The sequence below is a fragment of the Drosophila subpulchrella genome, chromosome 3R (assembly GCF_014743375.2).
Source record: "Drosophila subpulchrella strain 33 F10 #4 breed RU33 chromosome 3R, RU_Dsub_v1.1 Primary Assembly, whole genome shotgun sequence".
NCBI lineage: Eukaryota > Metazoa > Arthropoda > Insecta > Diptera > Drosophilidae > Drosophila > Drosophila subpulchrella.
This window is the reverse complement of record NC_050609.1, coordinates 3,748,954-3,764,591: the sequence shown is the minus strand read 5'-3', so window position 1 is coordinate 3,764,591 and position 15,638 is coordinate 3,748,954. Positions and strand designations below refer to the sequence as shown.

The 15,638-nt window shown below is 39.0% G+C and overlaps 4 protein-coding genes across 5 annotated transcripts; 3 read left to right on the top strand and 1 right to left on the bottom strand.

Annotated features, from left to right (window-relative positions):
• The first annotated feature begins 350 nt into the window (after nt 1-350).
• LOC119545846 lies at nt 351-4,584 on the top strand. 2 transcript variants are annotated; one of them, XM_037851813.1, is made up of 3 exons: nt 351-549; nt 3,435-3,481; nt 4,000-4,584. In XM_037851813.1, the coding sequence occupies exons 2-3, from the start codon at nt 3,469-3,471 to the stop codon at nt 4,269-4,271; spliced, it is 285 nt and encodes a 94-aa protein (XP_037707741.1). In that variant the 5' UTR covers nt 351-549; nt 3,435-3,468; the 3' UTR covers nt 4,272-4,584. The 2 variants fall into 2 exon arrangements, with proteins under 2 accessions (XP_037707741.1, XP_037707742.1); XM_037851814.1 differs by lacking the exon at nt 351-549 and adding an exon at nt 1,828-1,846.
• Nucleotides 4,585-5,808: 1,224 nt separating this feature from the next.
• LOC119563384 (adenosylhomocysteinase-like 2) lies at nt 5,809-9,547 on the top strand. Its single transcript, XM_037876736.1, has 8 exons — nt 5,809-6,140; nt 6,257-6,317; nt 7,548-7,617; nt 7,841-8,507; nt 8,586-8,904; nt 8,968-9,211; nt 9,269-9,389; nt 9,453-9,547. Exons 2-8 carry the CDS (start codon nt 6,267-6,269, stop codon nt 9,457-9,459), a joined length of 1,479 nt encoding a protein of 492 aa, XP_037732664.1. The 5' UTR covers nt 5,809-6,140; nt 6,257-6,266; the 3' UTR covers nt 9,460-9,547.
• Nucleotides 9,548-12,467: 2,920 nt separating this feature from the next.
• LOC119557335 (cytospin-A) lies at nt 12,468-14,559 on the top strand. The gene is made up of 2 exons (XM_037870068.1): nt 12,468-12,838; nt 12,889-14,559. The coding sequence occupies exons 1-2, from the start codon at nt 12,598-12,600 to the stop codon at nt 14,472-14,474; spliced, it is 1,827 nt and encodes a 608-aa protein (XP_037725996.1). The 5' UTR covers nt 12,468-12,597; the 3' UTR covers nt 14,475-14,559.
• Nucleotides 14,560-14,903: 344 nt separating this feature from the next.
• LOC119563114 (V-type proton ATPase subunit e 2) lies at nt 14,904-15,275 on the bottom strand. The gene has a single exon (XM_037876357.1). It carries the CDS (start codon nt 15,223-15,225, stop codon nt 14,959-14,961), a length of 267 nt encoding a protein of 88 aa, XP_037732285.1. The 5' UTR covers nt 15,226-15,275; the 3' UTR covers nt 14,904-14,958.
• Between the last annotated feature and the right edge of the window lie 363 nt (nt 15,276-15,638).

The following is a 15,638-nucleotide window of genomic DNA, read 5'->3' as shown; positions in this document are numbered from 1 at the left end:
TACACCTTAAATAGTGATCGTAACATTCCAATCTGACGTCTTTGGCTTTTTCTCTAAGTTTTAATTCGAATCGCACACTCATTCATTAAGTTAATTTACTCATAGGCACTCGTAAGAGACTCGAACAAGTGGCCAAAGCAAGGCACTACTATGCCATATGCCATACCACTAGACGATATGATATAGTGGAATGAGCGCGATGAAATACGGAGGGGCGAGCCCCCGGCGGACTTTCGCTCTCAGCGCTACTGAAACAGTCGGCCCCCTCGCGTACCGCTCGTAAAGCTGCCTGGTACTCTGGTACTGGGTTCCGCTGGGGCTGGAACGGAGCATGGTGAGCAATTGGTCGGCAGTCAGCTCCACGCTCTAGACCCCAATAGTTCGGCGCGGCCTACACGCGGCAAAAGCTCAGCAAGATCGATTCGAATCGAATTGAATCGACTTTTCGAGAGTGTGTGCGAGTGTTTTTGCGGCGGTGCACAGCTGTTGACTAATTCTCAATCGGCGCTTGGCCTCGAGTTGCAAATCGAGTCACTTCAAATCGCAGCGGTAATAACAAAAACACGACTGGGTTTACATAAAAATGCAATTGAACATGCGAGCATAACAAAAACTGAGTTTGTTATTGATTACTCGGGTTGCCAGTGGCACCACCACCACCTCCCAAACAACCATAAAATCGATTCTGATACAGGGAAAAAACTTGTCACCAGATTGTGATAATAAAAGCTGAAAATTCCCTGTTTAATATGACAGAAAACAACCTAATTTGTAATATGTGGGTCACATACGAAATTATTCACCAATTCAAAAGCGCTTTACCTTAAAATGGTGTAACTTAAAACCTGGATTAGTATCAATGACACATCAAAATTAACAATATTTCATTTGATATTTTTATTTGATTGTCAATTCAAAATGTTTAAAGTTTCCCATATTAGTCAATTTTATTTTAATAGATGGTGAATATATTTTAAAAGGGAATATAGGTCTTCAACCCTTTTTTTTAATCACTAAAAATGAATATATTTAAATATTTTTTCTCGGTCCGAGAATCCCCACATATTTTATTGATTAACTGACAACATAGTCGTACGATGTAGATCTGTATGTACAAACACACTTCAATATCAATTCACCGAAAGAGGTCTTTCGCTCTTATCGCAGGCGCGTGTTTACCTCCAGTGAATTTAAATGCCGATTTGTGTCGGATTGCGACTCGCAATTGTGGAAACTAACTATTTCCCCTGTCTTAGCGGCTTTACTGTGGGACAGTGGAGCGTGGCTTGCGCAACCGTGCATGTGGATGTGCATAATAATGGCATTGGTCAAATCAGGTTTTGGCTTCAAAAGCTCAAAATGCCAAGAGTGTTGCCGTGACACTCTTCTATTTGGTGTTGTATTTAGCAAGGGCCCACTGTGGCCGGACGGACTCAAGTGGAAATGGGCATCTGCGAAACGAGTGAGTTCATTGATTAAAAGTGCTCAGCTGACGTTGCCGTTTCTTTGTGAATCTTATCAGAGCAGCAACAAAAATAGGAAAAACCAATTAAAAACACCAATACATCTGATCGCATGGGGCTTTATGTCATGCAAAAGCGATCGAACCCGGGGTCGTTCGTGTGTAAGCGGTGTATTATTGCAGATACTTGCGTAGTAGTCACAAAGAATCGCATTGTATAAGACCAAAGTCCATTAAAAAAGCCCTGTCTCTGACTCGCAAATCGCCATAGACCGATCACTCGTGCGGGCAATCGCCAAAGTTTATTATCCGGTGGCGAAATGGGCTAAATTCGTACCGATCGGGCTAGAAACCAAACCAGTATAGTGTTTTGAAAGTGATTAGGTAAATATTAGTGCTCTCCAACGTAAGCAAATACCTGGATCAAGGGTCTAACTTAACTGTCACCATGTGTGTTGAAGATCGAATGTTTTAAGAACATTAAATAGATCGTGTGGAACCAGGAGAATCGTTTTGTAAGCTGTCGTAATGCCGGATTTCAAGGGCAGTCTACAATGCGTGAATGCTAATTTGGCATTGCGACCTTTCTCGATGTCAGTTCGGAATACCGAGCACCAAGTAAAATATGCAAAAACCGCATTCAAAAACGTAGGCAGCATGTGTTCAGATTCTTGTATACCCCTTAACAACAGGGCGTATTGATTCATTTTACTTTTTCAGAAACACAATCAAGAACCCATATTATTATTTATCCAATTTTGATTTATTATACTATTCCAAGTGAAAGAGCAGTCTAAAAATAATTGTTAAGTACCGGGTATCCGAAAAGACAATACGAAAATTTCAATTTGTTTGTTGCTTCTTTCTTTTGGTTTACTTTTATTTTTCGCCCCGCTTTGCGTCATGCACATGAGGGAGTTTTTTCACAATCGCATCTGCTTTTATCCCAAATAGACTTCCTACAAATTTGGGTATTAGCCAAATCGGCAGAGCCTAAAGATAAGGATAGTGGTAAATTAAATTAAAGTCCGTCACTTATCGTCTTGTTTTTCTACATTGGAGACTATAGCTTGGATATCAGCATGAGCAAGGTTACCTCTTCATTTAAAATATAGTCACGGTTCAAGGCTTTACGTAATTGTAATGGCCTGGGCCTACTTTGATAAAAAATATTAAAATACCATAAATGCTTGATAAACAACACACAGAAAATAGAAACCAATGAATTGCTTCGCACTTTTGTTCAAAAATAACCAATGACTCAATAAATTCTGAAAATTAGATAAGCAACTCTTTCGTAATTTCCTGGTCAGCCGCTCGTTTAGTGCTTATCAAAATTGCAATATTTACAATTATTGATTACTCAAACACCCCGTGTGATAAACTTTTCGCCACCAGTACAAAGTGCCGAACGTGATTGATTTTTAACTTCTGCCCTCGTGTGTGGCACCACTTATTCTCATGACAAAAAAAGACAGTTAAATAAAATCAATGCCGGCGACGTGTAAACAGAGGAAAAGTAAAAAGTCAGGTGGCGTCTTCCCACCTGCCTACACATTTTTTAGGGTCTAAGTCTTAACCGACTGGCATTTCAGCCGACTAAAGTCTATGCGAACACACGCCGGGTTAATGGAATATCACACAGAAAGTACTCGTCATGTGGGAAAATATAGCTTCACCACGGGCTGCGTCCAATTAATTCACTGGCGACATTTGAGCGATGGAAGGACAGGGTCATACACTTAACCGACGTGTTCCATTTTAATTTCGCGAATGTCGGGAAGTGTGAGTGCTAATTGATCGTGTGCCTGGAATGCTAATTAGTTGGTTGTACTTCACCTAGAACGTGTGATTACTTATGGGTATCAGAACGTTTCTCGAAATACAATAACAAACACTTAATTTAATCGGTGTCTACATACGCAGTGCTTTTCAATTAATTTATTCAATGATATTTTTTGTTCAATTTCAGGGTTTCGAGTTGAACTTACTCCCAAAAAGGCAGAATGACTGGATCAGGTAAATATTTAAATCGAAGCAATTAACTTGACATCAAAAAGAGGATATTATACTTTGTAGACAGATCACATGCATGTGGAATAAATAATTTTAAAAATAGCTGTTTTACAACTTTCATTTGAATTGTCACGATTCGTTTGACGCAATGTCAGGAATTACATTTTAAAGCATACTTATGGGGCACTAATAATTTTTGAGTAATGTAGAATCGTTGTGTATAATAAGCTTGGTCGATTAACCGTCTGTAGCAATAAACCATACAAAATATAAAAGTTTTCAAGAACATTTGGTCATATAATTTAATGGTCAAGATAGTTTGTTGGCTTACTAAATGGTATTTCAGCTAATTTCAAATTTTGTTATAATCTTACTAATCTTTTCTTTCTTGCACTCTTTCAATCTTTTTTTATTATACTTGCCTATGAAAGAATAAAATTAAATTTACGAAAAATTATAAAAGAATTTGAAATTACAAAATATTTTAAAATGAAACCCTTTTTTATGTTTTGACCTTCTAGTCCACGATCCGAAATGGAGCCTGGAGCGCCGTGAGTCCTCCGGCCATTTGGTGTGGCGCAAGGATTCTCCGGAGTCGAAAGTTCGGTTTCGCTTCGACGTCGAGGTCCTGGAGTTCGAGAAGCATCCCCACGAGGAGCTCGAGGACAAGGAGGAACACTTCTCCATCACAAGTCTCTCGGCGACGGTGGCCATGTGTGCCACCTGTGTGGCCGTGGTTGCCGCCTCCGTGTTCCTGCCCTGGTATTTAATGGAGAAAGTGGGATCGCTCTGAAGAAACGAGGCCCAAAAGCACGGACTTCTTGTATATAGGTACCTTGAAGGTATTAAGTAGACTCTTGTACATAAACAAGCGTAGATTTATCTATTTGTTAATAGTACGTACACTGTAAATAGACTCTAAACGCAGACTATGCGGTTTTTATAAAGTTAGAGTTTGAAAAACTCTTTGTGCAATAAGAGTGACTGCTAATGCCAAACTATGGAATGTGGATTGTATTTTAGAACGTGTAAATTCTCTTAAGCTTAGTCATATGAAATATCACAAAGATAGATAATGGAATAAACGAAATTACTTGCCCTTTAAAGTGTTATCTTTTGTTAATGAAAAAAAAGGATCGCATCTGTAATATATGTAGAGCAATAAACGATTACAAGATCACGAGAATTTTGAACAGAAGCCGGTATAATAAATGTTTATCACGCATAATGCGTTGGCCACTTCTTTTGGAGATACTACTTGGAATTGAAGCAACCAATTAGACCGTCGGATTCACATAATAAATTTTCCTAACCCCTGGCTGTGGACCAATTTAAGGTAACAATCATCCCCCGCAGATGTTGCATCCCCTAACCAGCATCCCTTGGCCAGGATTTTCCATTGAGGGTTGATTGCGTAATTCACATTTCGGTGCCTTGATTAAAATTCTTCCCTCTTTATGGCCATGCTAAAAGCGCACGAACATCCTATAAAATTTAATGCAATCAAATCATTGGGTAACGTTGGCGAAAAATGGCCGAATAGAATGTTAGAAAGCAAATTTAACGACCAACCCCTGTAAACACACAAGCTATGTTGAAAAACTAATTGGAGATAATTTAAAGGGAGAAAATTAAAGTTTTTATACTAAATTTCTTTTACCAAATAAGAAAGGTTTATAATTTTCTTTGTTTTAAAATAGTGTTGCAGTTCAAGCTTCGTAGGTAATATATACGATCATAATACGACAGTAGATTTACAATAACTAGTCTATTTTTTAAAGAGCTGATAGCAATGATGTCTCATGAGAGCAATATTGTTCTACAATTATCTCATTAAGAAGCTACTACACTTGGCTAGCAAAATATGCCTAGAGATAACAGATAAGAACTCCGTCAGCTTTGTTATTACAGATTTATTTTCAATTAAGTTTTTCAGAACGGCAGCTCGACTTCAAGAACTCTCCAGCTAGTAAGTGGCTAACTGCATTAATGGAATCCACTCATCCGAGTGAACACTTTGCCTACGTCAGAGTCGAATTTGATATCCGTAATCTCTGGAGTAGTGCATGGGGTGAAGTTGGATCGTGATAGGTACTTAAGGGGAATACGAGAGGGGAGCTCAACGGGGGTACGGAGCGATAAGAGCCAGCGCCGTGATAAGATTCTTATAAATGTGGCGATCTTTTATTTGAACCGCTGCTGATACTCGCTCCGTGGTCTTGTTGTGTTTTTGGATTTTGTTTTCGTTTTTTACTTGCCGTATTTCTTTATTTCTATACGATCGTGCTGCTCCCTATAAACCCGGTGCAGTGAGTCAGTTTGTTGTTTGCCTCAGTCGTGAGCGGACGGTCCGTGGAGATCGGAGATCGGCCAGATACAAATACATAAGGCAAATACAGACCGAGAACGGAATCGATCGATTGGCGATCTCGTTTGAATTCGAAACGCGGGCGAATCTAGTCTGATCGGAGATCCCCAACCGAACTGACGTTGTGCCTCCGCCAAATATACCATATATGATATAAAGTAGTAGTCTAGTTGGTATCCAACACTTGCACTTGATGATTAGAGCCGGTCTCCGGGGTGCATAGAACTTAAGAAGTCGGAACAAAGCACGACAAAGCCGAGCATACTTTATAACCTGTTTCGGATACGTCTAAATGTAAGTCCCCGAAGGTCGTTCGCTCTTTTTGAATAATTTCTGGCACTGACAACGCTTGTTTGTTTTTATTCGAACTGTTGGCTTTACGTTTTGTTTTCTTTTTTATCTGCTCTCAGTGCCTTCAAAATGTCCAAAATGCCAGAGACTACGTTTGCCGACCTGAGTTTGGCTGATAAGGTAAATATAACAATGGGAATAATATCATAGTGATTATTTATTAGCCACTTAAAGCCAGTAGGTGGGTTGGCCAGATTCACACAACCCGTTTCTATCGCTGAACTTGGCGATTAATATAAAAACAGCACGTGACACCTCGGCAAACAAACAACAAAGCCCCCAAAGACGCTCTCTGAACAATAAATTAAGGCGATACATTCACCTCGAAGCTTTTAATACCCTTTGTGAAAGTGATCGTATGACAAATCCAGTAGAACACCTTTAATTGAGGAACTGTAATGGGGGTCAAGCAAATGCAATTATCCCAAATTTAATGTGTAAACTGGGTAAAATCCAATATATACAAAACACCACATGGCCCCAATAAATCTTACATATATTAGCCCTGCAGACTTTGCAACTTCTAATCAAAAGATTGATCTGCTGGCTCGTTAAGATCGTAGAAAAATATTATGTTCTAGATACAAGTTCATGTTTATTCCATATGGCCAGTGAAAGGTAAACAACAATAGACACAATGGACAAGGTATACAGTCGTAGATTTTATTAATTCGACTGTTTACATACACTCCGGGAAGCAACCGATGGCAGTCCGGATTCGGAATCTACATATATTCGCGATTTCATACTTCTCTGAATCAATTGGCGCGACGAATTATCGCCGGTATGCTAAACGAAGCCAATTAGTGACCAGCCTCGAATGTATTCCCTTCGGCTTTTCTTTGCACTCAAATCTAGATTTGGCTGGAAACTGCGCAGAAATGAGATTCTCATCAGAAATTGATCAATCCATTGATACTATACATATGTGCCATTTTGGAAGCCTTGTAGTCCATGGCAATTTGTTAATTGGAAAGTGCAATAAATTCATGAGCTTGTGAATCGGTGCCATCACCTTTGATTATACGTGGTATCTAGTTAGTCAAGGAAGCTTAATAAAATTGATTAGCTGTATTTTGTATTTAGAAATCATGATAGAATATGCAGGAGTGTAAATTAATCTAAACTTTTCATACATTGCTAAATGCTGTAACAAATTCTATTTATAGAAATTGCTTATTATTTACCTTGCTTATTATTTTGACATTAGTTATCTCCAAACTAAGTGATCTCTTAAGATGTTTACTTGGCAGCTGTTATCGTAAGTCCTACAAACAGAGTTAGGCTAACATAGTTTACTTTTCTTTTTGGTTTCATTAAATTAATAAGATCTTACATATATTTTAATAGACGGCAGTGAAGAAGTCCAGTATAGAAGCTCGACGGTTTTCTGATGTCTCCACCTGTTCATTCAGCTCCAGTAAGTACAAAACTTTGAATGACAAAAAAATGTTATGTTATATAAATTATGATAACCAAGTAAAAATAATCTTACTTTATTTATAATTTGTTCTTATGCAATGTAAAGATTATCCAAGATTTTTTGGCCTTTTACATTATTGGAAAAAAACAGTTCTTTATATATTTTCATGATAATATAAAATATTCAGGACATTAATTAATTTGATTAATCTCCCTGACAGCCTGTTTCACTGGAAGTTCCGACGAGGATGAGATCTCTCCGAAGGACAACCAGCAGCGCAACTCCGCCGGCGGGACCGACTTTTGCGTGAAGAGCATTTCGAAGAGCGCCTTTGGAAGGCGGGAGATAGAGATTGCGGAGTCGGAGATGCCGGGCATCATGACGCTGCGGAAGAGGGCCAAGGACGAGAAGCCCCTGAAGGGAGCCCACATTGTGGGATGCACCCATGTCAATGCGCAGTCGGCGGTACTGATCGAAACTCTGGTCCAACTGGGTGCCTCCGTTCGCTGGGCAGCCTGCAATATATACTCCACCCAAAACGCCGTTTCTGCTGCACTGGCAGAGGCGGGAATCCCAATCTTCGCCTGGCGCGGGGAGACGGAGGAGGAATTCTGGTGGTGTTTGGACAAGGCCATCTACTCTGAAGGCTGGCAGCCCAACTTGATATTGGACGACGGCGGGGATGCCACCCACCTGATGCTGAAGAAGTACCCGGAGTACTTCAAGGCCATTCGGGGCATTGTGGAGGAGAGCGTGACCGGGGTTCATCGGTTGTACATGCTCTCCAAGGGGGGAAAACTCACCGTTCCGGCCATCAACGTTAATGATTCAGTAACCAAGAACAAGTTTGATACTTTCTACACGTGTCGTGACTCCATCCTCGACAGGTGAGTTCGAAACATTAAAATATACAATATGATATGATACAGATATAATAATATTCTTCCTATATAATCTCCTGCCAGTCTGAAGCGCACCACGGACATTATGTTTGGTGGAAAGCAGGTTGTGATCTGTGGCTATGGGGATGTGGGCAAAGGTTGTGCCCAGTCCCTGAAAGGTCAAGGCTGCATAGTCTATATTACGGAGGTGGATCCCATATGCGCTCTTCAAGCTGCCATGGATGGATTCCGGGTGGTGCGGCTCAACGAAGTCATAAGGAACGTGGATGTGGTGGTCACTGCAACGGGTAACAAAAATGTTATCACCCGGGATCACATGAACCGCATGAAGAATGGCTGTATCCTCTGCAACATGGGACACTCGTGCTCCGAAATTGATGTGGTGCGTATTCAGGGATTATGTGAGTATCCCAGAGATTGTTTAATATTTTTATTTTCATTTTAGAATGGCTTGCATACCCCGGAGCTCACCTGGGAGCGAGTGCGTTCGCAAGTTGACCACATCCGTTGGCCCGATGGCAGGATGATCATTCTGCTGGCCGAGGGAAGACTAGTGAATCTCTCCTGCTCCACAATTTCTTCGTTTGTGGTATCCGTGGCGTCCTCCACGCAGGCCCTGGCTCTCATAGAACTTTTCTCAGCGCCAGGAAGATACAAATCGGATGTCTATTTGCTGCCAAAGAAAATGGGTAGGTAGTCTGTTTATCCAGTATATAAATTGAAATTAATTTAATCTGTAATTTCAGATGAATACGTGGCTAGTTTGCATCTGGCCACCTTCGATGCCCATTTAACGGAGCTCACGGACGAGCAGGCAAAATTCATGGGCTTAAACAAAGCCGGGCCTTTCAAAGCAAATTACTACAGGTTGGTTATTTTTCATCTCCCTAAACGCATCTTCTTAATAAACAATTTTTATTTCATTCACAGATATTAATCAGTATTTAATGTTTAATCATGTTATTCTCGTTGTGAAATTTTGATATTATTAAGAAAATAAATATGAATATACACAAATTTTAAAATAAGGGTTTTGCGAAAACAATGGGTCTTAGTTTCAGGGGTTGGTTTAACAGGGGTTTAAGGGGTGTGAGCAGTTAAAAACGCTTATAGACACAAGCTGGATGCTACAAATATAGGTGGCGTTTCACTCTTAATATTAGTACAAAAAACGGCCGCTGTTCAATTCGTGAACTCGTTCTGAAAGCCACTGGAAAGACGAAAAATTCGAGCACGAAAATAAGTAAAATATTTAAATGTACATTATTAGAGAATTCAGCCACAAATTCATGGAGGTATTCCACTTAATAATCGCGGACCAGTTACCAAAGTTATAGAAGTGTAGTTTTGGGTTCCCATTCTGAAAGCCAGTGGATTTTAGAAAAAACCGAACATGAAAATGAGTTAAAAATGTGTCCCTCGTAAAATAGAAATAATTAAATGTTGATTATTAGAAAATTCAAACACAAATTCATACAGGTATCCCACTTGATAATCGCGATCCAATTACCATAGTTATGAAATTTAGAAGTGTAGTTTTTGGTTCCAAATCTGAAAGCCCTTTGAAATACAGAAAAATCGAACATGAAAATGGGCTAAAAATTTGACCCTCATATGTAAGACATATTTAAATGTAGATTATTAAAGAATTCAACCACAAATTCATAGAGGTATCCCACTTGATAATCGCGATTCAATTACCAAAGTTATAATATTTAGAAGTGCAGTTTTTTGTTCCAAATCTGAAAGCCCTTGGAAATACAGAAAATCGAACATGAAAATGGGTTAAAAATTTGACCGTCATACATAAGATATATTTAAATGTAGATTATTATAGAATTCAACCACAAAATCATAGAGGTATCCCACTTAACATTCGCGATTCAATTACCAAACTTTAAAAATTTAGAAGGTCAGTTTTTGGTTCCAAATCTGAAAGCCCTTGAAAATACAGAAAAATCGAACATGAAAATGGGTTAAAAATTTGACCCTCTTAAAATATGAATATATTAATGTAGATTATTAGAGAATTCAACCACAAATTCATAGAGGTATCCCACTTGATAGTCGCGATCCAATTACCATAGTTATGAAATTTAGAAGTGCAGTTTTTGGTTCCAAATCTAAAAGCCCTTGAAAATACACACAAATCGAACATGAAAATGGGTTAAAAATGTGACCATCGTAAAATAGAAATATTTAAATGTAGATTATTAGAGAACTCAACCACAAATTCATAGAGGTATCCCACTTGATAATCGCGACCCAATTACTAAAGTTATGAAACTAAGAAGTGCAGGTTTTGGTTCCAAATCTAAAGGCCCTTGAAAATACAGAAAAATCGAACATGAAAATGGGTTAAAAATGTGGCCATCGTAAAAAAGAAATATTTAGATGTAGATTATTAGAGAATTCAACCACAAAATCATTGAGGTATCCCACTTGATAATCGCGATTCAAAAGCCCTTGAAAATACAGAATAATCAAACATGAAAATGGGTTAAAAATGTGACTATCGTAAAATATAAATATTTAAATGTAGATTTTTAGAGAATTCAACCACAAATTCATAGAGGTATCCCACTTGATAATCGCGATTCAATTACCAAAGTTATGAAATTTAGAAGTGTAGTTTTTGGTTCCAAATCTAACAGCCCTTGAAAATACAGAAAAATCGAACATGAAAATGGGTTAAAAATGTGACCATCGTAAAATAGAAATATTTAAATGTAGATTATTAGAGAACTCAACCACATATTCATAGAGGTATCCCACTTGATAATCGCGACCCAATTACTAAAGTTATGAAATTAAGAAGTGCAGTTTTTGGTTCCAAATCTGAAAGCCCTTGAAAATACAGAAAAATCGAACATGAAAATGGGTTAAAAATTTGACCCTCATACATAAGATATATTTAAATGTAAATTATTAGAGAATTCAACCACAAAATCGTAGAGGTATCCCACTTAATAATCGCGATTCAATTACCAAAGTTAAAAAATTTAGAAGGTCAGTTTTTGGTTCCAAATCTGAAAGCCCTTGAAAATACAGAAAAATCGAACATGAAAATGGGTTAAAAATGTGACTATCGTAAAATAGAAATATTTAAATGTAGATTATTAGAGAATTCAACCACAAATTCAAAGAGGTATCCCACTTGATAATCCAATTACCAAAGTTATGAAATTAAGAAGTGCAGTTTTTGGATCCAAATCTGAAAGCCCTTGAAAATACAGAAAAATCGAACATGAAAATGGGCTAAAAATGTGACCATCGTAAGATAGAAATATTTAAATGTAGATTACTAGAGAATTCAACCACAAATTCATAGAGGTATCCCACTTGATAATATCGATCCAATTACCAAAGTTATGAAATTTAAAAGTGCAGTTCTTGGTTCCAAATCTGAAAGCCCTTGAAAATACAGAAAAAATGAACATAAAAATGGGCTAAAAATTTGATTTAGAAATATTTAAATGTAGATTAATATAGAACTCAACCACAAATTCAAAGAGGTATCCCACTTGCTAGTCGCGATCCAATTACCAAAGTTATGGAATTTAGAAAGCCAGTGGATTTTAGGAAAAATCTTACATGAAAATGTACTAAAAATGTGACCCTCGTCTAATAGAAACATTTGCATGTAGATGATTACAGAATTAATCCACAAATTCTTAGAGATTTACAAAGTTATGGAATTTTGAAGTACAGTTTATGGTTCCCATTCTGAAAGCCACTGGAAAGTCGGAAAAATCTTACATAAAAATGGGTTAAAAAGTTGACCCTCGTATAAAAAATATTAAAATGTAGATTATTCGAGAATTCAACTTCAAAATCATAGAGGTATCGTACTCTACGAGTGAAAACAAACTACTTTCGGTTTTAAGTTTCAAAAAAATAACAACTCTCAAAATTATGGATTTTGTCGATCTGTCTAGATTATCATATCATTTCATATAATCTTTACTAAATTCTCAGTAGCTATATTTGAAAATGTCATAATTTTATAAAAAAAAATCTCAGGGTTTTTTATTTGGATATATCCCACCATATATTTAGTTAATTATCAGTGGCGATGGGTTCCCTGATAAAGGAACATATAAGCCAAATAAGAGCCATGCTGTCCGAATTGAAGGATCACAATGAGACGCAATTAAGTGAAGAAACTGGCCACGGGAGCGGCAATGGAGTTATTGTGATAAGGAGCTGTTTGGGGAAGATAATTCTGTTGACGAGGTCCATGCGGGAAAGATTTGTGGAAAGTGATGAGTTTTGCGAGCAGGATAAGGCCGCGAATTCCGTAATCTTGGCACAATGTGAGTTCTTTCGAGAAATGACATTATTCTCTATGCATATATATTCCCAGGTAATCGAAACATAAAGCGACTTTCATCGATCCTGCCCCTGTTTCAGACTGAGGGAAGACTTAATAAGGCGAATCAGTCCGTCTTTCAGCTACATCTTAATAGTGTCCTCTTTGAGCTCGAAACTATTATCAGGGAATCCCCAAGAAAGTCTTTTCCATCACATGATCTGTATAAGGATGCAGTCCATATAAGCACTGTAAATGAGTGTCCCCTAAATGAGTGCCTCACGGATGAGTTGAATGAATTGCGTCGGAAGCTGTTACGTGCAGAGAAAAGGCGGGAGCTGGAAATAATAGGTCACAGGTTGATGATATCGAAAGAGCGGACTTTGGTTCTTCAGGCACGTAATGATCAGCTGGTCGCCGAAAGGAAGCTCGTCAAGGAGCAGGATCGCGTCAAGACACTTGAGGAAAGTCTATCGCAATCTGAGATGAAGTTAAGGATCCTAACCGAACAGAATGAAAAACTCAAGGAAATGCAAAAGGAACTTTCCAAAAGTCAATCTACAGAAGGAAGTCTGCGGATGTGGAATGTCCAAGTTGACAAAAGGAAATGTAAAATTTCCAGTCGAGGGAGAAAACCCATTGTGAACTCATTAAAGCTAAGCCTTTCGCAGCAGAAAACTCTTAAAAACTTAAAGCACCGCCTTAGTCAGGAAAAAGTAACTTTGGTGGAAGCCAAGTCTTCAATATCCGTGATCAAGAAGGACATAGATGACCTTCGCTTTGGGAAAGGTAAGCTGAGAAGTGGGTTAAAAAAAGACAGCAATTCGGAAGTTAATCAAATGCGGCGGTTACGAAAAAAAAAGAAACGTACCCTTAAAGTCATTAAGAAGTCCCTTAGAATCTTATCTCATTACAACCGCCTTAAATTCCCGGATTGCAGCTTTAAGTGGAGCCTGCTTATGAACTCCGTTTATAAGAACCTATTTATGGTTCGAGAGATGTGGAAGCGGACCTGTCTGAACGATCCGCCAACCAAGGTACTAAAACCCAGTACAAGCTGTTTTAAAAGTTCGACTCGTCGTTTGTCAAAGACTTCTGTGAAGATACCGCAGATATCCCAGGCTGTGTGGGACAAGATATACAAACCCCGTCCTCTGTTGACACCTACTATCTCTGATATATGTTTGATCCGGGTTTTGTCTAGGGATCAGGTTAAATCTGTGGCTAATGGATATTCCGCAGTCGGTCTAGGAATAGTCGGATCCACAGCTTCCACTTCCAGTGGAGTACCAAAGTACCTGGGGAAAACCTTTGGCGATCGACGACTTAGTCTGCTCCGCTGGTGCCAACTGAAAGTCAAACCCTACGGTCTTCCCATGTACGAGTTTAGTGATTCCTGGACAAGTGGTCGAGCTCTGTGCGCCATTATTCACTCCTATCACCCTGATAAGATTGAAAGCACATATCTGCTCAGGAAGCAACCCAAGGAGACCTTGACATACGGCGTGAATGTTGCCCAATCCCTAGGTGTTTCTAACTCCATCGATTTAGTTGGGGAGTGCCAGCAAAAGCATCCTAACTTCGCGAAGATTGTCGATTTTGTGGAGGAGCTGCAAGACTGCCTGGATCCAGAGATCTGAGACAATAACTGGCATTTTTAAAAACAAGTTTTGTACAATATATTTCTATAAAGTGTAATAAATTAAATGATTTTTGGAAGATTAAGAAAAAGATGGTTGATACGTGTCTTTCAAAGGACATTGTCAACATTAGTATTTCTTCCGACCAATAAAAATTAATAACTTTTTTGATAAATTGAAAACATGTTTCAATTCAATTTACTTAATAAATTCCATTCCATTCAATGTTTAAATCTAAGTGGTACTCTGAAAGACAAGTTTAAGATTACCATCTAACCACCTACCTACCTTTACCATCTTAAAACCGTGGATGTTGCTTGAAATTGGTTGAATTTTGATATCTATCTTTTATAAACCGATTTATTCGAGTTACTAATATGGAAACTATCTTATTATTCTAAGCTAGTTGAAATATTTTCTTTGTGGGCCTGTAAAATCCAACTTTTTTATTCACACATTAAAAATATACAATCTGCATGCGGTGTTATGGGTCCTTTTGGTCGTGTACAAAGGAGTTGGGCCAGTAGGTCATAATGCCGTAGATAATCTTCTGGCTGGCCCGCGGTCCGACCAAAGGATTCAGCTGCATCAGGAAGGTGACCAGCCAGGCCAAGTAGCAGCAGACGGCGGTGAGGATCACACAGCACCGGATGATACCGCGCTCCTCGTATCTGTAGGACACCACGAATCCAATGATGGCGACCAGCAGCCAGAAGATGGTGAGCAACGAGAATGTCACATACTTATCCATTTCCGGAGAGTTTGCCTTGCCAGCTGGCCGAATGTTAAGTTCTGACAAGTTTCCACCCCGTGTCCTGGATCTCGGAGCTTGGCCAGTTCCAATTTGGGTGCCTGCACTCATAAACTTTTATGGCTGCGTACATTTCGATATTTTATGGCAAACGACGGAGGCTGCAGGCGCAGTGGAGCGCGAAGGTTGTAAACGGAAAACTGTATACATTTTCCCGAGTGCCGGAGCGGTCCATAAAACTGCTGCACGCATCCTGACTAAGCGCAAAATCCGTTTTACGAGGACTGCCAGCTCTCCAGCTCTCCAGCTCCCCAGCCATCCTGCCATCCTGCCCCGGATCATCCCCTCGAGGTCCTGATGATGCCATAAGTGCCCAGGCGCGTCTCATAAAATGGCGGCTGTGCAATGGCATT

Bases quoted from the DNA above. Each gene is read 5' to 3' on its own strand.
- LOC119563384 (XM_037876736.1), top strand. From the start codon at position 6,267: ATGTCCAAAATGCCAGAGACTACGTTTGCCGACCTGAGTTTGGCTGAT. The intron at 6,318-7,547 runs GTAAATATAACA...ATATTTTAATAG, and splicing joins ACCTGAGTTTGGCTGATAAG to ACGGCAGTGAAGAAGTCCAG. The intron at 9,212-9,268 runs GTAGGTAGTCTG...CTGTAATTTCAG, and splicing joins TTTGCTGCCAAAGAAAATGG to ATGAATACGTGGCTAGTTTG.
- LOC119557335 (XM_037870068.1), top strand. From the start codon at position 12,598: ATGGGTTCCCTGATAAAGGAACATATAAGCCAAATAAGAGCCATGCTG. The intron at 12,839-12,888 runs GTGAGTTCTTTC...ATATATTCCCAG, and splicing joins TTCCGTAATCTTGGCACAAT to GTAATCGAAACATAAAGCGA.
- LOC119563114 (XM_037876357.1), bottom strand. From the start codon at position 15,225: ATGGATAAGTATGTGACATTCTCGTTGCTCACCATCTTCTGGCTGCTG.